The sequence below is a fragment of the Tauraco erythrolophus genome, chromosome 9 (assembly GCF_009769465.1).
Source record: "Tauraco erythrolophus isolate bTauEry1 chromosome 9, bTauEry1.pri, whole genome shotgun sequence".
In the NCBI taxonomy this organism is placed as follows: Eukaryota; Metazoa; Chordata; class Aves; order Musophagiformes; family Musophagidae; genus Tauraco; species Tauraco erythrolophus.
In genome coordinates this window covers 33,780,851-33,808,126 of record NC_141473.1, presented here as the reverse complement: position 1 = coordinate 33,808,126, position 27,276 = coordinate 33,780,851, and the positions used below count along the sequence as shown (strand labels likewise).

Below are 27,276 nucleotides of genomic sequence, written 5' to 3'. Positions count from 1 at the left end.
TAACACTTTTCATTTCTTGCTGTAAAAAGTCATTCTAAATCAAATAAGGCAACCAGGAAGGGAAAAAAAATAGCAGATATGTTAATAGTCAAATGTACTGCATTGAGATAGGTTTTTAATCTGATGAATTTTCACTTGTCTTAATTCCAAGATTTTGCTACCAAAGAAAAAAGATATTTCAGTATGTGCTTTCTAATATTTATTAAATTATGGTTGCTTGATCTGAACTGATTCCATGAAGGAAATAATGCTCATTTTAAAAAGTCCTATGTTTTTGCAAAATATGAAATGCTAAATTGGTTTATTGCATAACATTCCTCTGTATGTATAATGATGTATGTATGGAATCTTTTGCTTCTCTTGCGAAGTCAGCAATATAAAAAATGAATCACTAATGGATCAAAAGTATGTTTACTAAATCACTAAAAATTAGTTATAACTAGAAGAGTGCATCAGAAACTCCTTTCCAGAAATGCTCAAAGATTTGAAAGCTGAGAAATACCAAAATGAAATATTTTAAATCTGGAAAATTAATTGAAAATCTTAGTTTTCAGGACAATAATTTCTATTTCATTTTAAAAACTTGGAAAATGGAAGTCACGGGACCCCCAGAGATATACAATAGATTCAGACTTTTGAAAATATTCTTGCCACTGTATGATTTTCTGGAAATAGAAATTTTTAAAATTGTGCATGGATACTTGGTTCTTTTCCTTTGGTATTGTTTTTCCTTTGAGCATGGTATGTCAGTTTAGGCTGAGCTTTTCTCCAACGCAGCTTGATGATAAGGTGCAATCTAATTTTATCCATGGAGAATTCCTTTGAAGATACCAGACTACAAAACAGTGTCGCCCTTATTGCCTTACTTATTTGTAACAGTCGCTTGTGAGTGTTTTTTTATTTTCTCTTGGTCCAAGTTTTCAAATAATCTTATTTATCTTTATCTTTGTAAGTGCAAAAGTCTTTATTATTAAATGATTGTCACTTAGCTAAATATTCATTAAAAATTAAACCCTCTAACAGAAGTAGTTTAATCAAAAACACATAGAACCAACTATTTTTTAAAAAAATTGGGTTTTGGGAGGGGGGATTTGTTTGGTTTTTTTCTGGGGTGGGCTTTGCCTTATGTTTTAGAGTGCAGTTGCTAATTATATTACTGACGTCATCGTATTTGCTTACAATTGCGTTTTATGAGTTGGCATCTTCAGAAAGCATGTAGTGGAAATGCGTTCTTGTCCATGCTAATATTCCTGGTTCCAGTTTGCTTGGCCTTGGTACAGTGATCTCTGCACACGCTGAAATGATGGGCAACTTTCATCAGAGTTGGGAAACTGAGGGTATAGGGCATGGCAGCTGTTCTGGGGTTGGAATGAAATGAATTACTCCCTCCCATTTGTCCACTCCCTTTTCCCTAAGGAAAGGAGAAAATGTGTTCCTAGGATTATTTTTATATTCTTGTTACCAGCATTTTTAGCAGAAGAGAAAGCCCAATGAGAAAAGACATTGTAGATAGTTAAACCACTTTTCTTTGAAGCAGCTGACTGTGCCACTGCCGTCGGCTGTATAAATAGACCGGGAAGCCAACGTCTCCGGGTCACTAAGGCACGAGCTGTCGCGCTCGGGGTTTCTCCAGGAAAGAGCCTCCATTTCTGCAGGTGCAGCGTAGCTATGTTGCCGGAGCCCTCTTGTGGGGATGCTGATGGAGTTTTTTGGCCTTCAGAACTACACAGCATTTTTCACACCCTGTGCCACGCTCTGCCCACAGTCTGAGGCTGCGCAGTTGTTTCATCCCGGGAGCCGCTCACGGCCGGGGACCACAGCCCAGAGCCCTGCCCCGCTACCAGAGGATGGTGAGCTGGAGGCAAGGAGGAAGGCAGTGGTTAAATGAGTTTTAAAATATTCATGGAAAGAAAAAAAAAAAAAGCAAGCTTGTTAGGATCCAAGGAATTTGAATTATTTTTTTTTATTTTTTTCCCTCCAAAATTGTAAAAAATGCTCTTTTGCAGCACTCTTCCTGTTTCTCCTCCTAAATTGAGGCACTCCATGTTTGATGGACTGGATGATCTCTAAGGTCTTTTCCAACCTAGAAATCTACGAAATCTATGATAAGCCAGAGACAGAAATTCCTTATTGAAAACATTACTTCTAGTTCAAAAAGTTAACAAGTTAACACTTGAACTCTGCACTTTGACATAAGGAGAGGATCTACATTCTTCCATGTCATTGCTGCACTTTTATTTCACACTTACACAGTTTCAGCATGACAGAAGTAGTTGAAAAGAGAAAGAAGGTGTTCACCTACTAAACTGTAATTAGGTTTGGCAATATAAGCTTAGATATATTGATTGAGAGTCAAACATAATAAATAAATATCCCAAGTAGAGTAATTTGCATATGCAATTTTTTGAGTGATTTATGGGTATTATCTTGGGCAAAGCTGAATGTATTCCTGGGCAGGAATGCTACTTAAATGTTTAGGAAGGAGCAGAATCTAAATGACAGCTCTCGTTCTTTAGTTTTCTAAGAAACCAAAAAAATACAAAAACATCTCAGACTGTACTTTTCTTGTGTTTGAGGAATTTGTTTTAAAATCTATTAAATAAAAATCTGCTATTTTTCAGGTTTCTTATTCTACGCTACTTTGGTTGGCTATTTGCTGGTCTTACAATTTCTGTTTGTAAGAAGATTGTCCATCACATCTATATAAATTTTCATAAATGGAAGTTGTAGTAAAATGGTATATTTGGAGAATGTGGTATTCATATTCAAATATTATTATATGTTAAATCCATATATAAAATATATCAGAGGATAGAGCCGAAGTGTTTGGGTTTCTCTTTCTTAAAAACCCTAGATTGTAATGTGTAGCTGTGCAGGGAATGGATGATAATTTGCTATGGAGACATCATTAACAATTGCAATTTTAATATTTCAGCTTTTTATACCTTTTTATATAATTAGACATTTTATTATACACATGCTTATTTATGTAACTGTTGATTTGTGAGTTATTCCACACTTTTGTCTCAAGTCTCAGCCATTTTTGTATGCTTGTGTCTTACAATTTTATGTTTAAGGCTGGAGTGCCGGAAAAGTGTTTTGAGCATTTGGGACCTACTTCACCAGAACTTCAATTTCAGTGTCATTGCACGGTACTTTTAATTTGTGCCATGTTACACTTCACGTTTGAATTTAGCCAGTACTGTTACTAATGCTGAGATCTCTTCCCTTCCCCTTTCCACTCCCTGGAAAACTTGGAACATGTGTTGAGAGTCCCCATTGTATGTTGCAGGACGGTTTCACGCCTTTGGCAGTAGCTTTGCAGCAAGGTCATGACCAGGTGGTTTCGCTGCTGCTTGAAAATGATACGAAGGGAAAAGTCCGGCTTCCTGCCCTTCACATCGCCGCTCGCAAGGATGATACGAAGGCAGCGGCTCTGCTCCTGCAGAACGACCACAATGCTGATGTGGAGTCAAAGGTCAGTTGTAAAAAGAAACAAAGTCTGATGCTATTAAGTGCTGACTACAAGTATTACATCCAGTGAAGGTCCCCCTTAGTGTGAAGTATTTTGCTGCAGAGTTACACATAACTTTCTCCTATAGTGTGCGATTAACAATAACAACGTTTCATTTGCTTCCTTTGTCTCTTTTTCTCCCATTTCCTTTTTGTTTAAATAAGGGTTAATTTCTTCTGTAGAAACTTTGCAAATGGAAAATAATAAGCAAAATATTATTACGATTATTCTTTTGGGAATGAAAGCCACTCCTGCAGTGGTGCACTATGGATATTGTACAATTAAGTTATTTGATTAGTTGTTTGTGCAATTGCTACTTCAAGTACTTTGTTAAACATGTAACAATTAACATTCAAAATACTCGATCATTCAGCTTCCATTCAGTCGAGCTTCCTTTGTGTGCCGATTGTGCTGTCATCTGAGCTGCCATGCCACGTAGCACTCATGAAGCTTTTTGCATCCATATCACCAGTGGTGAACTAACCGTTCATTTTTTCCCCCTCTTTGCTTCCAAATGTGTTAACCTAGATGATGGTGAATAGAACAACAGAGGTATATATAAATATATATATGCATCATCACTCCTCCATGACTTAGTGCTGCTGCATCATTTCTTCCTCCTCCTTTCTGCATCGCCTTTTATAGGATAGATACCTGCTTTAGATGAAATGAAGTAGCATGTGCTAGAGAAGACTGTAGTTTTAGATACCAGGGCTTTCTGCAGCTGAAACTAGGGTTTAAAAGTAAGAGTAAGCATTCTTGGGAACTAACTGCTATCATGAAAGAGCTATGTTATGCAAGATGGAGTTTTCAGGGATTCTCATGGAGCATATGTTTATCAGATGCATCAAGAGCTGCAGACAACCCTGTCATGTCGTGCATCCAGATCTGATTTTAGGCTTCTGCATGACACTTACCTTGATGGTGTCAGCAAACAGAATGATCTGAGAGTGGTTTTATATCTGCAAAACTCCCAAAGCAAGGCAGTGGCAGCTAGCATGGCTTGCTAACAATTTAGAAATGCATCTAGTTCCCATAAGGTTTCATACTTTGCGGGACTGATGGAATTGCTGCATGTTTTAGCATTATTTTAAAAGGAAGTAAAACTACTTAAATATGAAAATAAGTTGATGAAGTAATTTTATCAGTAAGGCATCTTCTAATCAGGGTGGTAACTTGTGGTGTCTGAACATAACCCAGTGTGATTGCCCACAGTGGGAGACTGATCTTTATGGTACTAACCCTTGGAAAAAAAAAATCCATATTAATAATTTAAAATCGTCTTTGATGTTGTTTTCATTTGCATCTACTTTGAATTTATAAAAAACAGTTAGCAAGTGTCATTAAATGACTTGTATCTGAACTTCTGCAAAGAATCTCTAAGAGATTAACTTGCAAGAACGACTTAATACCAATAGCAACTAGATATTTCTAGTTAGAAATTAATTTCTTATAAAAGACAGATCATTGCTTTAATACTCATCTGTTTTGCTGTTGTTTTTGTGGAATAACTGAAAGTTTTATCCTACTTCTGGTCTTCTAGAATAATTATGTTAATTTTTTTCCCTCCTGCATAGCAATATGATTTTATTTAGACTCTCTGAGAGTCTATAAATAAATGTCAGTGAGTGAAAACTAGTACAGAATTGGAACGGTGACTTGCAGCAGACTCCTATTACTAGCTTTTGTCAGTGATGTGATACAAATTTTGGAGTACCAATGAGAGACAAAAAAGTAAGTATCTATTGGTTTTGTTTTGTTTTGTTTTTCCAGAGCGGATTCACTCCCCTCCACATAGCTGCTCACTATGGAAATATCAATGTAGCTACATTGCTGTTAAATCGGGGTGCTGCTGTGGACTTCACTGCAAGGGTAAGTGAAATCTTAATTATGCTTAGTTTGCTTAATCATCACTTGGAAACATTTTTTCCACAAAGGTGTGGAAAGGTACATTGCGCTTGCCAGCCGAGAGGCCTGACCTGACTGCTCTCATTGTGTTAACATGTGATGTAAAGGGGTTTTCCCTGGGCTGCTGAACTGAACTTGAGCTCTAGTCTTCACCTTTGAAAACTTCTGTTTTAATCAAAAAGAGCTGCTATTTTCATAGTTCCATTGTTGCAAAAGGTAGACTGGGATTCAGTGAGATGAAAGCTTCCACCTGTAGCTTTAACATATGGCAGAGTGCTGTCCCTGTTGAATTGTCCTCAATATTCAGTTGTTTCCAGTGAACATGAAGTGCGGGTTTACTGGTGAATAAAGCAGCTGTGCCTTCACTGCGTATGCCAGAGTCAGATGATACGTAAAGGAGATGTGAGAAACTGGAGAGACAGGAAATTAAATGAGATGTAGAAAAGGAGGGGAGTCAATAATGGGAACTGTATGGCAGAAGCCATGGTAGAGTGGGGGAACTAACCCTCCTGACCCTGTAAGCTGTGCACCAGTCACGGCACAGTCCAGGGAGTGATAAGGTAGTTCCTCAGATGTACAAAAAAGATGAGGAGCCAGGAGGGAAACGGTATGGGCTTTCCCAGTGTCCCTGTGGTTCACTCTGGACTGAGGGGGGAGCCGCTGACCAGTGGCTTCAGCTGCACCTTCTTACTTGAGTTGTGTGACCATCCTCCCACAGGCAGCTGGACTGCTCTGCAAGCCTGGTACCAGCAGGGCCTCATCTCACTGCCTGGGCCGAAGTACAACCATATCTGCTGTCAAGGATCGGGTCTGTAGGAAGACCAAAGAGGAATATTAGAGCGAAGGAGTATGGTCAGGGTAGGGAGGATGTGGGATCGAAAAATGTAAGCAGAAGTGTAAAGGACAGAAAATTATGAAGTTATAGATAGTTGGAAGAGCAAGAGAATAAAGAAATGTGTATGGGCAAGGATACAGCAAAATGAAGGGCAAGGAAAGAGATTGTGCCAGGCATGAGACCAGGGACAAAAGAAAGGTAAATGCAGAGGTAACACAAAATTTAATGAGCCAGGATGGAAGGCTAGAGAATGGTAGGGTAGAGAGGCCATGGGCAGAAAGCTGAGTAGGTGCCATGAGAGTATGCAAGGCTTTAAGAAGGGAGAAGGAGGGAAAGTGATTAGGGACGTACAGATAAATAGAAAAGAGGCTAACATTCAAAATAGGTTAGTATTAGGAAATGCTGGAGCTAGAACTTCCTACTGAAGTTCTTAAAAATTTGCCTGCTCCTTAGCTTCTTCAATAATGGCTTGGGCTGTATGAATAACAAGATGCCTGTGGAATTTTTGCTGGCACACAGTCAGGAATGGTTGTCAGTACAGAAAGTGTGCAACAGAACGTGGACGTGTGTTGAAATTCATAGTGTATAGCAGATCAAACTCTTGGCTAAAGAATACACATATTTCTCCTGTTGGTTTCTCCAACAATCTGCCAGCCAAGAAAGAGGAGGATCTGTCTATATTAGTTGTTCACTGAGTGGTGTGTGTGATATGGTCAAAACAAAACAAAAAGCCCAAACAAATGTGATTTCAGGTTATTTCAAGGTATTTCTGATATAGATAAAAAAAACCCACAAAACCCTCAAGCAAATAATAATAAAAACAAACCGAAAAAAAACCCACAAAACCAAACAAAAAAACCTGCCAAACCAAAACAAACTGAGGCTGTGCAAGAATTTGGCTCACTAAACCTTACCAAAACAAAGCCAGAGAAGGAGATGTGGTAATGGTCCCTAGGACTATAGGGAGAGAAACTCAAGAGAGCAAGAGGCATTCAAACTGAAGGCAAATGCTGACATAAAATAGAATCATAGAATGGTTTGGGTTGGAAGGGACCTTAAAAATCATCTAGTTCCAACCCCCCTGCCATGGGCAGAGAAATCCTCCACTACACTGGGTTGCCCAAAGCCTCATCCAACCTGGCCTAAGGGGGGTGTGTGTATATATATGTGTGTATATATATAGGTATAAACTGGCCATGAATAAATATTGTCTAGAAATGTAGACATTTAATATTAAGCATTAATAAATAATATTATTTAGTTAATAGTTGCTTAATAATTAATATTAAATCTAAGTAATGAGATTTTGGAGCAACTTTTGGTTAAAGTAGAAGAAGCAAAGCAACCCAACATGTATTCAGGATGATATTTATGAGGGGAATTATATATGGTACGGATAATTCACCAACTCCTTTTCAGAGATTTTGATCATATGTTGTGTTTATTACTTTTACAAGAAGAAAAGTACTTTCATTATGAATTGCAATGAAAGCATTGTTCAGTGATTTATTAATGAAAATAAATCCCCAAAGCACACAGACACTGTTATAAGGCATTAATGCTGGTGAGAAGAATACTAGCAGATACTGGGTCAAGCTGATAGTTGAGTATCAAAGGTAAGGATCAACTCTTGTATATCCCCCACAAATGAGGTTTTCAAATCACATTCATCATTAAATGTACATCATGTTATTGGTGAGAGAGAGGTCCCAGGTTAAATCCACATGAAGTTCACAAGCTAAGAGGAGATTTGGGGGTTAAGGTTTTCTGGGAAGCTTCTAACTATGCGTCCTTAAACTGACCAAGTTAGAGCATTAAGGCATTTCAAACGGTCATAGGCTTTGGCGTTCGGTATTTGATAGGCTTTAATCACAGGAACAAGGCAGACAAATGGGGTCTTGGGTCAACTCTGTCCCGCTCAGAAACAAGATTAGAGATTAGCAATGCTACTGTATTAGTAATTAGGGGCATTTGGTACCAGTACCACTAAATATCATCTGCCTGTGTTTGTTTTAATACAAAAATAAATCATAGGCTTCAGCAGCTCTGTTCTGGGTTAGGGACGCTGATAGCACATCCAAAGTAATAAGGTCATCCTCCCCTCCTCTTCAAGATCTGGAAATTCCAGGTTCTCCCTCCATTAGTTGTCATGAGAGAGAGGCAGACTTGCTCAGATAGCTGGGGAAGTGCAGATGCAGTGACATCAGCCCAAAAGAGCAGTGGGCTGGTGCTGTGACTCAGAGCTCTGAACACTGGCTTGTGCTTGTGATAGCGGGGTGGGAGCATCCACAGAGCACATCTCTGCTGTGTGGTGGTTGCGAGTCTAGATAAAGTAGCTGTGACAGAAGGAACTGTAGCATAAATAACAGTAATATGCAGATGAATTTTGTTCTTTAGTGCTTATCAGACTGCGGGTAATGAAAGCACTTCACAGAAAGATGAGCTAGGTTCTGGTAGAGCAGTGGATTTGTAGGCAAACAGAGCACCAGTAAAGTACAATTATCAGCTCCAAGTAACAGAGCTCTCGCTTGATCCTTGATTACCCAAATTGCAGAGCAGGTAGAGGTACTACTAGAACAGGTACTAAAAATGACCCACAGGTACAGCCTGTCCACTGCCACCTCATTGCCTCTTGCTGTTTTAATTTCTGCAAACAGTATCCGCAAAGTGCAGTCTCCCCTCTGGAGGAAGTGCCCGTATTTGAGTTATTGACAATCTAAGACAAAGCAGCAGAGCAAAGATATGGAAGGGCTCCAATCCAACTAAAATTACACTGTGTGGATGTACTGTAGCTTTCAGAAGTACAAAGAGCAAACTGTAGGATGAGGGTGTCAAATGCGCTTTGCACTTTTGCAAACCGCCAACCATCTTTCCTTTTTTCTTGTTAAATAAATATGAATCAACACTACTTGTCTATCTTTCAATTTATGTTTAAACTATTGAGGCAAGTATCAGTTCTGGGAAGAGATTTGAACAAGAGCAGAGGATTATGGTAACAGAAGATACTTGTGTGGAGTGGGCAACATGAAGACAAATGTGTGAGGGTAGGATAAGCAGCCTGCTCCCACCATCGGTGTAGTGAAGGTGGGGAAGGGTGGAGAAAATGTGAATGGACACGTAGGATGAAAGCAGAGCTCTGAGCCTTAAGGACAAGGGTGAGTGTGGTGAAAAGGAAAAGTGTAAGAAAAAGGAGGGCAGACCTGTGACAAAGGAGATCGCTTCAGCTGCTGTGTTTTCAGTGCATTTCTGAGAGGCGTGAGGAAAGAAAGGTTCCAGCAATGGAGGCAGGGAAAGACATGAGCTTGATGATGGCTCTGGGTGTGCAGGCAGGAGGTGAGCAGTGGTGCTGTACCATATGTAAATGACGTCCCTAGTGATATGCACTAGTAGCTGCTCCCCTCACCACCACCGGTATACACCTGCCTGCCTCTCAGCTGTCAGACACTCCCTTGTTCCCTTCTTTCACTGCATCTAAGAAAAACAGGCATAACTCCAAGAGCTCTTACAGGTGTTAGAGTGCCTGCCAGTCTGTGTACCTGCTGACTGTAGAGGCTGGGAGGGTTGGAAATGTACCTGCTTTTGGTTTGCATTCTTCCAGCCCCGCGACTGATTTCATGTCAGCTCTTCCACTGAACTGTACTAGCACTTCTGTGTCTGTGCTGTCTTCTCTAGCCTTGCTGCAAGTGCAGGGAAGATGGCACAACATGGAAAGTTTCCTATGGGATGGACGGAGATCATTTCAGTAAATCAGCTTGTGATGCCTCTGATTCTGTTTACAGGAAGGCAGCTCCAAGAACCTTTGTAATCTCAGTCCATGTGAAACAGGATCTCCTTATTGGGCTGGATGTTTGCCATTTCGTAATGAAGGGAAAATACTCATTTTAAGTTGCTTGACCTCTTGGGCTCAAACTCAGCAATAAACCTGTCACAGTTACTGGCAGGATATACATTGTAGAAGTAACAGGCATTTTATGTCTATTCATCATCCTTTTTCTGTAGTACATTTTCATGTGTGGCTATGTTTCTCTGAAACCCTTCAAAGGTAAATAAATCCCTTCTTTGCATCATCACATTTTCCTTCTTGCTTAACTGGGAGGCAGTTGCATATGGGCTAAAGAAGTAGAGGCAGAATAAAGGATAACTGAGGGTGAAGTCAGTCTCCTTTCTTAGCCAGGTTAACACATAAGTGCAGTCACTACCTGAGCTTTGAAGAATTGCAACAATTCCAGGCACCATTCTTTTAGCTGGCATGGCACCTGACATTGGAGAGGTGCTGGTAAATTCTAGTTACAAACTGAAAGAAGGCCAAAGACCTTTTAAGTCGATCTGTTTTATCATTTTTTTCAACAGGAAAACATAATCGCTCTTATTTTAAGAAAAACATTGTTCATCAGCTACTTGTGCCTTTGAATGAAACTGTCTGGTGTGTCACTTAGAGTGTTAATAATTTTGATACCTACTCCCCATCTTCTGGAACTACCAACCTAGTGGTTAGTATGGAGAACTGAAATCCACCAACTGGGCTCTCCTGTTCCAGGCTTTCAATTCAGGAGATCTGTTGTTGACACACAGTGACCATAAGTATAGTGCAAACTGCTGTCCTCCCATCCTAGCTGCTGCTTCTGCAGCTGGATGCTATTGCAGGGGCTTCATGCCATGGGCTTGACTTTCTTTACCAAAATCAGGTCATCTTCAGCCTAAGGGTGGAGTGCTGGAGAAAAAGGACAGGTTACAGAAGGGGTTTTTCTTTATCTCTACTTCCTTCAAATTTGCTCTAGACTGCCTTGCACTTTGATATCTAGGACTTGGAAATGTGTATCCAGATACATACTGAAGTGAGTAACAGCCATTGGAAGGAATGAAAAACCAGTTTCCTTAGCAGTCACGTTATACCTATGGTATCCTGTGCAAGAAAACTCTTTTGCTATAAATTGCACCCCTGCAGAATGCCTGCCCTTTCCTCTTCAAGCCTTGCTCAGGTGTCCCCAGAAGCAGTGTGCAGGGAGGGCAGGCAGTTTTATCTGCTGCATTTCCCAGCCAGCTGCGATGGAGATGTGTGTCCAGACTGCCCTGTGCTGATTTGGTAAGAAGAAAGTGCAAATCAATGTTTCTCCAAGGCTGCCATACAAACTAAGGAGTTAAGGAAGGTGCTTGGAATAAACTTTATTTTCTGGGAATTATAGTTAGGGAAAAGTTATCTTTTGGGGATTCACAGAGTCTTCAGAAATCATTCTTTTGTCTGAGATTGTCTTCTAGTGGGAAGATCTGTGTAGCCCAGGTGAGGAAATGCCTCTGAAGCTCCATCTGTCTCTGAGGAGCGCAGTGGTTAGAAAGGAAGAAAGAAATTGTTCTGTGCAGCTTCCAGAGCAACGGCTGAGAGAAACCTCTGTGACCTCCACATCCACTCTGTATTTGAGCAAGTCGGAAGATTCAGGTAGCAAGGAAATCCTCTACATGAAGATAACTTCTGCCCGTATCTTTCTCGCCAAAGCGAATAAGAGGTAGTCACTGTGCTGTAAAACTGCATCCAACCCTGTGAACAGCCTTCCTGATACACAGCACTCCTTATTCTAGAGGAGATCTCAGTTCCACAGATTGGGTTTCGCCTGCAGAAAGTTTGCTTACTGGAAGGTTGAGAAAGGATTTGGTAATTTTGAGAGGGTGGTGTGAGGACAACATGCATTAATGATGACCCTGAGGCTGAGGAGTAGAACACCATTAGCCCGTCAAAAAGAGCAGGCAATATGTAAGTGACAGTAACATAAGAGAAAAACATCTTTTTATTTCCCTAGTGGTAGTTTGCCATAACAGCTCCTTGCTATACTCTTCCTTCTTTTCTTCCAGGATTCATTTTATACATCTCAAGCCTGAAGAAAGATAAGTATATAAGCATTCAAGAACTAAATTAGCACAATATAAGACTTTTATTAAATAGAGAAGAAAAAAGCTGAAAAATTATACAATCTTGTAAGGTTTCCTGAAAAGCATCTGATTGTGTATTTGTACCTGTAATTTCTTTAATTTCTGAAAGTTCTGTACAAGTCTCAATGAAGCCCGTGACTGCTACTAGAATATAAGACTTTTCTCTGCAGGGCCTCTGCTGTGTTGTAGCTCCAGCTCTGAATTGCAGAAAAAATACAGGAGGAGTGAATATTGACTGTTTTCATATACAACGTGTTGATGTAGCGGCATAGTTGCATACGACAGTCTTCTCATACACAGCACAATCTTTCCATGCCTTCAGGAACTGGTAATACTGGTAATGTCCATGCAGTATTGTTGATGACAATTCTAGTATATGATAACCACCAACCAACGTTATGCTCCTTCCTTAAGAACCCCTAATGATGGAGGGATTTTCCAGACTATACAGGAAATTTCTGCTTTAGCAGTCTGGCTATTTTAAGCTTCTGTTTTATTCACACGTTCTTTGTCAATATTAAGCTCTTCCCAGAGTCTGCTCTCACTTGAGAACTGAGGAGTACAGTCTTACTAAATTCCAAATTAATCTGAACATTTTAGTAAGAAAGTGTGTTAGTTTTGTGGGGGTTTTTTTTAAATCGAAGATAAAGAAGTGAAATTTTTATGATTAAAACTACACTCCACTGAGACTGGGAGGAGAGCTCAGAGGTGGAGATAAGCTCTCTTGTTGGTAGGAAGGAGAAATATCAAGTCCCCATGACACTGGCAATGGGTCCTTACAGTCCCTGCATGATCTGCTAGTCAATCAGCATTTAAAACTATGCAGCACGTGACTAGGAAAGGTTTACCCTTTTTTCGTGTACTTTTTTTAAATCTACACTTCAGAGCCCAATATGATACTGCAAGTGTAAACATTTACTTTTCGTGTTTATTATTAGCATCCTATGCCTGTAAACTCAGTTTGTCTGATGGGGGAGAGAGGCAATCCCATAGGACAGTATCATACCAGAAACCAGGGGGAATTCTTCATATTCTAAACATGTTAAAATAGAACTACAAGATGTACTTGTTAATTTTAAGTTTCTCCCTTTTTTTTTTTCTGACTTCCTAACCATTTATGTTGCTAATTTGTAATTGTATGGGAAGTAATTCTGGCTTCTGTGGTGAACTGTGATGGATAACGCTGCATGTCAGAGGGGAGCTGATCTCATTTCAGATGGGAAATGTAGGTGGCTTATTGCTCAGCACAGCATAACTCAAAGTTTTTTGAATTTTCTTATGAAGCTGTAGATAGAGAGGTGCAGCTGAAAGGGCTTAGTGCTTCATCTGATCAGGCACAAGCAAAAGCCACTGAATAGAAGAGCAAGTTACTCTTCACCCATCATATTTCTGGATGTTGTGAGACTCCAAATGAAGGCACAGGCCCTGTGTGAGAGCGTGATGGCTGCAGCAGGCAATGGATAGAGGTAAAGGGAAAACAGCCATCCACAATGTTGTGAGGTATACAAAAAAAATGCATGCATCTAATCTGTCGCACTTTGAGCTATATACAGTTTCAGAGTATTTCAAGTTATATACACCAGGAAATCTGCCTAGAGGGAGAGGAAAGTTCGTAATCCTGTGAGCATTTATTGCATAGTTTTAGGTTGCAATTTCACAAGTTATGTTTCGTATTCCCTGGAGAATTTGTTAACTCTCAAGTTGAATGTCAAGTTGGATCTCAGTGTCGAGGGGTCTGCCTGAGACATTATCCAGCATTTGATATTTCAGCAGCAAGGTCAAGAAGTACTCCAACAGACAGTCTAGATCTGAACCACATCTTTTAATGGTAACTTTCTGAAGGCATTTCAGCTTTATTACTACAGGAAAACATCTTAAAAACTTTCCTGATTTACTATTCTATCTTAAGAACAAAGGGAGAAATTTATAGAAGATCAAACAGATAAAAATAGAATGTAGAGACAGCAGATGCTGTTGATTTACTGAAGATCTGAAAACCTTACATTTGGTGGTTATATTGTTTGCTGATACCACAGTTTTAGTGTTAATAACCTGCACCCAAGCTGCACGTATTATGAAGCCTTTTTTATGTCTGTCTTATGACAAGTACAACCAACTCAATTTTGAGTTTCTTGCTTTACGTTTTGTCACCAGAAACATTAATGATAATGTCTGAGGTTTGTTCACTTCTCAGTTCACTTTCTTAATCATCAGGTGAGAGATGGGAAGGGCCATATACGTGATACATCCAGGTATAATTCTTCAAGTCTTGGCACAAAATAATGTTGACCAAAGACAAGTTGCTTGACCTAAACTTCAGTGTGCAATTATTCAAGCATTCAAATAATGCATCTTTTCATCTGTTCAGGAGTCAGAACTCTCAGCCAGCAGATTTATTACTTTATATTGTTCTCTACCAGTAAAAGCTCAAATAGCTAAATGGCAAAATTAAATTCTGAGTAGAGATCTACCCCCTCTGTTTTTTCCCCTTCATTTCCCCAAAATGTTTCCCTGAGCTGTTAGGGCTGGATAAGGCTAAATACATGTTTCCTTCTTTGTCTCTTTTTATGAACTGTCCAAATAGGTTGGTAGAGTATGACAAAAACTGCATCCTCCTTCCCAGAGAGTGAGTGCTGCAGTGCTCTTTTCCCAGGAAAGAGGAGCTGAGTTTGATAAGCCATAAGGACAGATATTTCACTGGGCATGTAGGGTTTTATTTGCTTGATTCCTCCTGCTCAATTCTTTATTTCAAGGTAGCTACGTGTAGTTAGTTTTCCTAACAAACTGTGTCTGAAGTGATCATGTTCTTTATCTATCCACGTCTTCCTAATGTGAACTTGCTGCCAGTTTTGTAACTCAAGGTTTCAAGATTCTAGAGACATTAAATTTATATGGTTTTCATAAAGACAGGTAATCAAATGGAGGAAAGATGGACTGCTAGCTCTCCAGCTTGCAGAAGTGAGCTCAGTTCTTACTATGTGCTGGAGAATTTCCCCACGTTGCCAGCCAGTGTGCTTGCCCCCTGTCAGAAGATGACACAGAACTGCACAGAGAACAGGTCTTGATAGTTTCAGTACTAATCAGAAGTATGACAGTCATTTGAACAGGACTCCTTTTTGAACATGAGAACAGATTATTATTTTTCCCACCTGTTGAAAGCAAATAGTGTGACCTAAACCTTAACTACTAAGTGGAAGTCGTGTCTTTTGGAGTTCAGATGTGTATCCGTCCGTGCTCATTTATCCACTCTAGAATCAACTCTCCTTCCTTAAAGGCAACAAGAACTTTGAATGATTGGACTGACAAAGAATTAGATCCAAAGTGCATGTTCTTATGTGATTATACCCTCCCCTGTGCTGAACTAGATTGATTTAGATTGGTGTCAAGGTGAATGAGAACCAGGCTTCTAATAGGTATTTGTCCTACCTTTTGTAATGTTGTCCTTTCCTTCTCCGTTTCTTTGTTGATGCTGAGAAAAGGCATTTCTTCTAGTCTATGTATGATACAGTTAATTATTAGTAGTAATGTATTAACAAGGCATTAAGGTCTATTAGACTGAGTTAACCTCTTTGCCATCAACCTCAGCAAGCAGAAAAAGGTGGTCCTTCAGCCTAAATTAACTGCAGTACCCTTTACTTGAAAACGTAAAAGTTATTTCCTTTACTGTTTTTTCTCAGGAAAGTAGAATCCATTTCTCTTTCTCCCTCGAATCTGTGGTAACATCTCTCTTCCTAGGAAGACAGGAAAATCAGAAAATATCTCCTCATAGTTGTGTTCTTATTCTGTCCTCCTTGTGGCTGATACAGACCCTGTATTATATCCAGCGTCAGCTCCCAATCAAATAAAATTAATTCTTTTTTCAAAACCAACTCATGACTTGCAAGTTAAGCAACCACAGAGCTTTACGTCCCTGGGAAGACTAGATATAGGATACTTTTTGTTTAATGTTTTAAGCATCGTTTTTATTTTACTTTGTGTTTTAAAGAAATGAGAAGCCACCCTGAAATAGTAGTTGCTTTGATGCTCTAATGGTCATTAATATTAGAGAAAGAAGCTCTATCATTTCAACTTGCTAAGATGTATTTTACCTCTGTGATAATGTTAATTAGTACTTCCGAGTAGCTTCATAGTGAAATTGTGTGTAAATGAAAACGTAGCATACTGGATTAGGTACGCAGCATTATTATTAAGCTGTGAGTCAGCTTGTCACATCTGAGAGGGGACCTTTCTTCAGTGCTGGTTTTCTGTCACTCCACTCACCTGCAGTTTTGAGGAAGCACTATTAAACGGCCTGTTGGCCGGGCGAGACACTCGTACTGCTCTCCAGCTGTGCAAGGTGATGGGTGCCTTTCTGATGCAGTCAGCCATAGGAGACACGCTCACTGAAATTTACCGCTTTCTGCTCAGTCACAGGGAAGCTGGTTTTATGCAGCCAGCTGTTTGCGCTGCCCCTGAATACACAGAAACATGTTCTTTAAAATTCTATTTGTCTTCATACAGTAGCTGCATAATCTATTTAAATCCTTTGATTTTCACTTGGCTCCGTATTATCAAATACATACAGGATGTGGCCTTCATACACCACAAGATAAAGGATTCATCAGAGCATGAAGAAACGTCCTAGCTACATCTTGTTAAAAAAGCGTGCTTGTGCGCGCACGCATTGGTTATGTAACTGTCCTCGATGTGCAGCATCACTGCATGCTGCTGCCCTGCCAGGCACCACTTAGGGAGGCAGATACATGTTCACAGTCTCACTTGAAGTACAGTATTAACGTCAATTAGAAGAAAAAATTCAGTAGACGAAATTAGTGATGTGACTGAAAGGAAGGTGCTCACGAGGCTTTCAGAATTTGCTGATATTTTTCAGAAATAAATAGCGTTGGCATCTTGTTGCTTTTGAATTAGACCTACAGAGGCAATGATTTTATTTATTTTCCAGGGCTCCTACAAGGCCAGTGAAGTTGAGGTATGAGTCCTTATCATTACATGCTCAGGAACAACCACAGCTGAATTAAATTGCTAGGGTTTAGTCAGTAAAATTGCATAATTTTAACTCGTATACAAAAACTGAGAACTGAGGCACAATCGTATCTTCTTATAACTCCAACCACAACTTGAATGTTCGTCTTCCTAACATATACGTCGAAGTATCAGGCCGGTAATTCATGTATGTGGATAAACACAACTTCCCTTTGCCTTCACGCTCCCAGGGAAATAAGACTCTGTTATGCTTTGGCAAATCAGGCATAATTCATTCTGCAAGCAAACTGATCATGGAGTTCACGAAAGGAAGTTATATGAATGTTTATTTTCATATTTTGTTCTTCCACAGAATGATATCACACCGTTACATGTTGCATCGAAGAGGGGAAATGCAAATATGGTCAAACTCCTACTTGATCGAGGAGCTAAAATTGATGCCAAAACAAGGGTAAGCTTCAATGTGAATGCTGTGAGTGACTCTGTGGAATTTTTGCCTCTGACCTGTTACTTACTGTACAACTTCAATCATTCATCTTCCTGGCAGGCTACCATAGCTGCACTGCATTTCTTTTTTATAAAATGGTTGCAGTAGGATGCTAACAATTTGCATGTCTTAAAGCAGTGTGTGAAGTACCATGTATGGCAAAGCTCAGAACCAACGATTTTCCATGTTCTTTGTAGTACATTTGATTAGGAGCTGCTTCTAGCTACTTGGGGGTAGAGGTGAATGTACAGGAAAATACTGAAAGACAAGAATTCAATTCAGATATTTCAGAATCTGAATGCTAAAAGAGTAACTTTGAACTGCAGTGTGTGTTTGCCTTTCGTTATCCGTGTGACAGTGTCACAGAGCACGGTGTAACTGATGAGTCTCATGCAGCTCAGCCTCTGTCTGACCGGGTGCTGAGCTGCTGGCTTGGATTTGTCAGCAAGTGTGCTGGGCATAGTGACGGTTTCCATCAGGGCAACACCTGACTCGAGCTGCTAAGTGACTTAAAAGCTCAATGCATATGGTTATAGCTAAGTGCTGTAGTTAAAATCCAATCAAACCAGTTTAGGGATATTTTATTTACTCACACAGTGGCAAAAAGAGAAGAAAAAAGTTCAAATATTTGGAAGCCGACCTAGAACTAGTACTGCTGTGGGATCTCACGGCAGTCTTTGCAACACGCTCTTGTGCACATGAGGTAACCTTCAGGAGCTGTGCCTGTAACTTTTTGACAATTGTCATTTTCTTGAAATATTAGCTTTTCACTTATCCATCATCCATTTTTAGTTATTCTGTATAATTTCCACCAGAATCATTCTAAACAAAAGGTATAACCTAAGAAACTTTTTTTCTGTAGTCATCACTGTACCCACAGGTTTCTGTTGACAGCAGCCTCTGAGATTTCCTGCAGTGTTTGTTGAGGCGCATTTGTATCTTTTATTTCTGTAGCAAATTCAGAAACTGGGTCAATTTATTTTCTCATCTCTTCACTCTCTCCACATTTTTTTCTTTAGTTCTTCTTCCATTTTACCTCTAGAAGTCACTCATGATTTCTTTGTGAAACATATCTGGTTTTTCTGATTGGGGAATATGGGAGAGATGACTTTTCATGGATAACGTGAACAGTGTGTATAATTTCTGGACTAAAATACCAGCCTCCAACATGCTACATGGGGGCTGCCAGGCTGAGGTGTGTGGGCCTACCATGTGGTGGGATGGGCCACACTTTGGTGACGTGACAGATGTGCATTTGGTCAGAGCAGGAAGAAAGGCACATGGCGAGGGACTATTTGATTACTCTCTGCAAGTATTTATATGGCCCACTGCAGCCAAAATGTCGGGACCACTACTTTAAATAGTTGCAGTCCAGCTTGGTTTTTTCCTTTTAGTTATGAATATCTGTGATCTGCTTCATTTTCTGTATCACAGGCTCCAGGGTCAGACATTAGGATAATTTATGTAACTAAAAATACAGGCTGGGACGGAAACAGGATCCAGGAAGAGAGCAGAAGCATTAACAGCGCCTGAGTCTGGCAGAGCTTCCCAGTGAGGCAAAAGGCAATGGATGAGTGTGGTTCACGAAGCTGTGGTTTGTTTTTTCTGGCTTCCCCCAGAGACTGCCTGTTTCCCCAAACACCCATCCTCTCCATAAATCAGAAGGGATTTGCATAACTACTTCTGCTTGTGCTGTATGTGTGTTGCTCATCGTTGCACTTCTCTGGCATTACCAGAGGCATCGTTTTCTGGCAGTTAGTGACTAAGTGGAAGTTTTGCTCCCAGCGGCACTGACTCATCCTGGCAAGGGTTTACCAAAAGCCTGCGGTCTGGGTCGTGTGTGGCTCTGCCAAGGAGTCTCATTGAACCCAGCAGACAGCTACATGATTGAGAAAAGGGAAGACCATCACTAGAGTAGGTCAGGAAGGATTTACAAATCAATAGGAGAAGAAATAGAAGGCTGAGAGTAATGTGGTGCCAGATGAAAGGAGGACATTTCTTCAGGAGTGTCTTGTCTAGTTCTCATGTTCAATAGCAAAGATTAATTGCTTGAGCCGTTATAACACATGTTCCTGCTAAATGTCTCTTGTTATTCCTACCTGACCCAATGTTGTTTTCCAAGGCAGAACAATTGAGGTATATCAACTTTGCAGTCATATCATTTTTTTAAGCACTGTTCTTTTTTTAAGGTCCCACACATAGAATAGCTTTACAAAACTACAGGATGTCAAAAGTCACATCCTTTTCCAACAGCATCACTACTGCTTAATGTGTCGAAAGGCAAAGAGCAGCCAAGGCTGTCTTTTCTGATACAGATATCAAGTCACGCCTGCCAGCACGATGCCCAGTCAGAGCCCAGCCTTGTGGTGTTCTACAAGGGGCAGGTGCGGGTGCTGAATGCACGCACAACTTGATAAACAGATGGGATTTGCACCTGAAAATAAGTGAGGCTCCTATTACCAGATTTATAAATGTGAGACTTTTTTTTTTTTTTAAAGAGATGAGCAGATTTTTTGTGGATAAGAGATGAGAATTTTTTTGTTTGATTAAAGTAGTTTTTGTCTTGGACACTGTGATATTATTTAATGCAAATCTCGTTATGGAACACAAAATACCTCCTTAAAGGTGAATGGCCAAGGTTCCGTATCCATACGAAAAGACAAAAATTCTTGAAAATTGCTTCTTTTGCTCAGAGGCAGAAATTCCTAAGCCTTTGTTTCTCCTTTATCAGGTCTGTAATTCACCTTTAAATGAGTATGCAGAAGATACTGTTTTGTGTTGTTGACCAAATGCTAACAGGGCCAGGATTAGCTACTTTGACTCTTGGATAGGACAGGTTTAGTTATTCAGCTGTCTTTTTGTGATGTGTTCCTGCAATCCATTCTCTGTACAGGGTCCTGGAAATATGCGTCACATAATGTATACTTTTATTTTTCACAAACATACTCATTTTAGGGATAAATTCATATAAATGAGGTAATGATTTCTTTTCCTTAGTCATTTCCATAAGCACTTGCATTTGCTGCTGGCAGATGGTCCTGGAAACTGCAGTGCCCAAGTACTGCACGAAAGGTTGATGTGAAGGGCTAAAGCCTTATCCTGTTTAAATTACTGTAGAAGTCATCCAAGTGCTCCCAATTTCTCTGTATTCATCAGGACTAGGATTTGATGAGCACCGTAAATATTGTTGCACTCCTGCAAGCTGTAGTTAGGAGTTCAGATAACGTGTGAGCATATGAGGCTGTTTTCAAAAACGGTCTAACAACTATTCTGAGGCTGAGTCTTTTTTTTTCCCCCCTTTTAGTTCATGCTTATATTGCGTTGTTTATTTTAACTAGCTGTTTATCTTCTCTCTGTCCTTTCTTTGTGTGAGATGTCTAGCAGCTGGTACCCGGGGCTTTGTACTGAATTCTTAAGAGTACTCCTCAAGAAGTATGTGTTGGTTTCGTCCATCCAGGGCAGCTTTTATCCTTAGGTTTTTAACTACCACTCTAAGCAAAGACCTGTTAATGCCTCATGTAACATGTTTACTGAATGTTGCCCTAATTATTTTTTCTCTATCTTCCAGAAAAGACTTTTTAAAATAAAGTTTAATTAGAGAGGTTGATTAAATTAGCTTGATTTGCTTTGGCTCTCTAATACTGTATATGCCGAAGTGAATTTGTGTCTGAAGCAGGCAGCAAGCATGTTTTAGCCTGGATTATCATTAAGTGTTTATAATCTTCATTCTACTGATTTTGCAGCTAAATAACAGACCAGCACTCTTATCTGCATGAAAACATGTGGGATACGCTCTTTTAAGATGCATCAGATCATACATAAGCTGCCCCAGAAAAGCCACGTGTATTAAGATACAAATTAACTACAAGAATAACACTGACTTGACTCTCTAAGTGCATTTTCACGTGTAGGAAGAGCAAACCTCATTTGTTGCCCTGTTGTATGGAAGGGGCAGTTTGCAATAATGCCAATGAAGTGAAGAATTCAGGAGACTTAGAGCACGGAGGGACCATGAGATACAGAGCCCTGCTAGGCTGAAGCACGTGCACAGAGACTCACTGAGCAGTGACGGGGAGGATAAACCCTGGAGGCAGCAGTAATTGCTCCCCTGAGGAAGCAGCCTTCTACCTCTGGCTCAGGGGAGTGAAGTGCCTGGCACACTCCTGCCAAGGCCAGGGACAGGCTCTGAGATTTGGCTCAGTCTGACAAGCTCTTGCTGAATATTTGCATCCCAGTAAAGTTTTTACTGGGTGTTGTGCTTAATTTCATCACTCATAGACTGTATTAGAAGCTGATGCTTGCTGATGTGGTACTGAGGCTGCCATGGATGCAGCGTACAGCCCAGAGGATCCCATTGTATGAGGGAAATTCTACGTGGGCATTGACAGGGAAGGGGTAGCTGAGGAGCACAGGCTCCCAATCTCAACAGGGACCAGAAACTGCTCAGATCTCACTTATCTGGGGTGTGTCTGTGTGTTTGAAATAAAAGCTAAAGAAAGAGCAGCAGCCCCAGAGATTGGTGTGCAATGCTTATAGGAAGCTTGTGCCTAAGCAGAACGCCTTCTATTATCCTCCTGGTTTTGCTGGAGCTGCTCTCAGGCTCTCTGGAGGGATAGATAATGCAGATGATATGATTTATCATGTCAGCGCATACTTAGGGTCCTTAATCTGCAGATTATTGACATTATCATTTGTAATGGTTTTTCTGAGCCATTGCAGACTATCGTACTAAGGCAAGTTTGCTTCCTAATAGATGTAATATATTTTATGCTTCACATAGCATAGTCTATATGAACAGTAAATAAGCAACTAGAAAATCTAAAATCTCCTGACAAAATCAGAGAAGTCTTGCTGAGTTCAGAGCAGTCTCTTTTAATCTCAGATTCTTTTTTCAAACAAAATCTTTCTGTGATCTGTTTCATATTGCCTCTGCACATTTCTTTATGACTTTTAGTGCCATATAGCAATTAAGCCAGGTGAATAGACAGTGTCTTTTCAGAATACGAAAAAAATCTCTGCAGCTAAATGAATGTCTTCAAATGTATTTGCTCTTTACAGTAGGAGTCCTGACATCGTCTTAACAACAGCTGCAGACCAGCTGTCCCAACAATCACCTATATTACATTGTAATGTTGTGTCACACTCTGTGATGCATCTGGTGGTGGTGACTGCTGTGTGGACTGGAATGAGCTCTAGTCAGCCAAGCAAGACTGCCTGCCATCTCGTGTGCCACAGGAATCTTGTCAACTACAGGCACAAGCTGGGCAGACCTAGGCAATGTTGAGAGGGTTAGAGCACTGTGCTCTCGGGATCACTGAAGTAGTTTTTAAGGGTCTAGCGCATGAAAATGATCAAATGTGTCTCATACTCTGTGAGCTTGGTATGTACTACCCATGGTACATTGCTGAAATGAGTTGGGGTGTGTAAAATCTGGAAAATGTTCTTTAGCTTACAGTTTTGCGCCCGATCTCCTTGAGTATCTTTCTCTGATGTGCCTGGAGAATATGTTAATTATAAGAAAGAACAATCTAATGTACATGATCTTCATCTCCTGCCTACAGGTCTCTAGTTATCAACCTGACTGACTATATTTTCATTCCTATACATGTTTTTTTGTGTTGATGATGTTTTTATCTTAGTTTTATCCTTTCTGCTCGGTACTTGATATGCCTTTGCCTGTGGAAACACCTGCTATGGGAAATATGCATTACCTTTTTTAAACACGTGCCATTCATTGGGTTTGATATCTTTTCTCTTTGTCTTTACTTACATGTTTTGAGCTATACATATTTATTTTATATAGCATCATTTTAACAAGATGCCCTTCCTTGTACTTCATGGGCTGAAATAACAGAAAGAAGCAGAAATGACAATAGCAGCAGCTCCAGAGATGCCAGTAAGAACATAATGGGCCAAACCGTTCCTTTTGCATGAACAAATGACTGCCTGAGTCCTGATCAAGTTAAGACTGAACCAAAATCTTTTCTTCATCTACATCAAAAACATATGTCTGTTTTTAAGTGGACAAACATGCACAATGAGAATCATAAAAGTTTTAAATGAGACTAGAGGAAAAAGCTAATCACAACAATTTCTGTCTCTTTCAAAGGCTTATTAGGAGAGGCAAGAAAGTAGAAGCCAGGAGAGTGGAAGACTCTCTGAATCACCACCTCCCTCTTCCCCACTGCCCTCTACACTTCGCAGACCTTAAGCTGATGTTCTAGTAGAGTGTAATGAGTTAGGAATTATCATGAAAGAATATTGTAATTTTACATGGAAAATATATCTAAGGAGGTGTCTTAATAGTACTTGCTACCATACGAAGACAGAGAGGGAGTGCATGTGCATTAATTAGCAAGCAAAGGATTTGTGAGAAGGAATTTTCAATAATCCTATTTATAAAAATGATATGACATATTTTAGACAATACAACATATGTGTGTTTAAGGGTGCTGGAAGACACTGGAAAAAGGCCCCCCTTCCTTTATGACTTGTATTTGGAAAAGGAATAAATACTTCCCTTTCTTCATTATTAGTTTCACCCTTTTTAATAAAGGATCTTCTTTCGACATATGTAGTGAAAACACAATATTGCTCGTGTGACTGTCTCCTGCGTATTTGTTTTGCTTGTAACAAATCAAATATTTGCTCTTATTAATTCTGAAAACATTAATTTTTCTTCCTTATTTTTCTTGAAACTATGACATTACTATTTGCAACAAGGACTGTGTCATACGGCATTGACAAACTCCATGTGACGTTACTCCATGTGACAGTTACTGAAGGCATACGTGCTAGTTTTCATCATAGCACTCGTGTGCAGCAGGCTACTTGAGCTGTTGTAAACAGGGTACAGGTCTAAGAGTAATCAAATCACTTTGGAACAACTCCATTAATGTTAAAAAGTCTTCCTTTCATTTAAGGAAAGTATTTCTAATATGGTAACTATTACTAAGCAAACTATTCCAAGAGAGATATTGATAGTATGCCTTGACTCTAGACCAGTCATTCAGCTAAAACTCACACAAGCATGGTCTATACAACAAGGGACAGAAGTTAATCCAACGTACTTTTACCACCTGGTCTCATCTGCTATACACCTGTCAAAATCAATGTAATAAAGTCTAAGTAGGAAAGATGTTAATTTTTTTTTTCCCCTCAGACAAAGGACTATCCATTGAATTTGATGCATACTGACAAATGAAAGACCCAGTTTTCTCAAAAGCATTCAGGCAAAAAGTACCTAATGTGCAATCTCATCTTTCTTGTATGTGTATTTATCACTTTACCACATGTACAGTGAGGGCTTGGAAGTAGCCCATTGCATGAACACCAATTTGATATGACTATTTACATGTTTAGAAAATCAGCACCAAAATGTACTCTGTTTATTTAAACAGACAGGTTCACCTTTTAGTTCCATAAGAGCAGCATCCTACAGGTATTAATTAGTTCCTTGGGAAGTAGCAGGTCTTTAAAAAGTGCACAAGATTTTACTGTGTCTGAAACTAATCTATTATAATGCTTGTGTCCCATAGGATGGGTTGACCCCTCTCCACTGTGGAGCAAGAAGTGGCCATGAACAGGTTGTAGAAATGCTGCTGGATCGTGGTGCCCCTATTCTTTCCAAAACCAAGGTAACTGGTACTGTTTTCTCCTGGGATAAGCTTTGTATTTATTTTTTTTTTATGTAATTCTGCATGTCTCATATATTTAAGGGTTTGACAATAACTTTCCTATATCATAGTTATTTAAAGTAACTGTGTGGGAGATCTCCAAAGTGAATGCCGTATGTAATGCACGTCTGCATATGTAAAATGTGTTAAATCAAGAGACACAAAAAAAAGGTTTCTGTGCCAGCCCAAATGCATGTATGGTAACCTTATCGCTCAGCATTTCAGTAGTTGAAAATCTCTGAATCTATTCTGGAATAAATACATGATGATTACAATATATCTTCAGCCTGCACCAAATTACCCTAAGGCTGGAGTAGAGATAAGAGACAAAAATAGAGCAATGTCTCTTTGCAGACACAGCTCGTATTTCCTTAGGACCTAGCTTGATTACTAGTTTCTCCACTTTCTATCTCTCTACAGTTTAGCATGCAAAATTCTTCATAGGAATTTCAAATCACCTGCACCAGGTGCGCAGATTACTTTAGACCCAAGGGTTGGCATTAAAGCACAAGGTTGCCAGAACTCTGCTGGTGGTGGCCTGTGCAGAGCCATTATTGCTGATTTTAAATCTCAGGGTAGCAGCCTGCTTTGTAGCACCACTGCAATCCATAACTTTCCTGTTCAGGATTGACATTTGGATTGTGCAGTTTGTTGAGGTTCTTTCCCAAGGTAACCTTTCACTGCGTTTTTTCTCTCAGTCTGTAAGCAATATATTTCCAACAACATTTCTTGTTTCCTTCTGTTATTTCTTTTGTCTGTTGTCATCCCATCCTATTCTGTCTCAACACCCTTCTATATGCTGCTTTTCTCCTCCCTGTTCTTTTTTTTTTTTTTTTTTTTTTTTTTTTTCTTTCTATTACTGGAATATATTTAGCATTTGTTTGGGGAGGTTGGCACCAGCTTTCATTTGCTCAGTGAGTCACTGGCAAGTGCTATCATGGGTAATCTGACAGACAGGATCCACCCATTCTTTGTTTGTGGAGCTTCCATGGAATCCCACAGCCCTGACTTGCAAACTCACAAGAGGCTGTCCAGGAGCCCCCCCAGGGCATGTCTCCACACTGCTGGCCCTCTCAGAGCCTAGAGCTCATACTCCAGGGAGCAGGGCTCTTCCACGCTCTCTGGTAGCTCAATTAATTACTCGAAGAAAAAAACATAACACCTCATTGCTTTGATTTCCACCATCATAAATGAGAACCTCTCCTAAGGAGCTACATTTCTTTGCTACATGAATTTTGTATTGTGAGGTGTTATCCCTAAGCTTAACCTGCTGTTAAGGCCTGTGCATTTTGAATTTGTTCTTTTTCCTGAGGAGGTTCACAGAGCCTGTCCCAGAGTTCACTAGCCAAAATCAGGCAGATGAGAACATGGGATAGAGGGTTTGAAATAGCCCAAGGCTGAAGGACAAACTTTGGCTGTTGACCTGCAGAGGCTTATGTAAACACCTCCAGCAAAATGGAAGCTCTGCTCTGGAATTGAGAAAACTATGTTATGTCTTAAAAAGTCAACAGAAGAAAGTGCAGAGCTTCCCAAATTTCCCTCTGATGTGTTAATTTTGCTATTTTCAGAAGGTAAGCTAGGAAGTAGCAGTACCTCTGAATGACATTAATGAATCCGTTCATTTGGCACTAAAGTGGAGTACTGTCCTCTGCAAAAATAAGTGGTTCCATTCTCTTCAAATTAAGTCATATGTTATTGGAAATAGGACACATCTTTGAAAGAATATCAGCTTCACAAAGTTTTCTCATGTTATATAAAGCTCTTTCAGGAGAATAACTGGACTGCAGTTTGATAGCTATTTCCTGCTAGAGATTGTTTAATGTAGCGCTGGCCCCTTTTCGCACTGCAATAACCTTAGATTTATTTTCATGGGAGGCAACGACCTCATGGGTATCTGGGGTTTTCTACAAGCAAAAGGAAGCCCACATTCTAGTCCTGACTATGCCAGTGA

General features: G+C 39.9%; 1 protein-coding gene across 1 annotated transcript in view; it reads left to right on the top strand.

Annotated features, from left to right (window-relative positions):
- Nucleotides 1–27,276, top strand: part of ANK3 (ankyrin 3) — a 203,057-nt gene that overhangs the window by 65,528 nt on the left and 110,253 nt on the right. Inside the window, 5 exon segments of the mRNA XM_086616892.1 lie at nt 3,293–3,478; nt 4,043–4,066; nt 5,288–5,386; nt 17,515–17,613; nt 25,188–25,286. Of these exon segments, the coding sequence (XP_086473018.1) occupies nt 3,293–3,478; nt 4,043–4,066; nt 5,288–5,386; nt 17,515–17,613; nt 25,188–25,286 (507 nt within the window).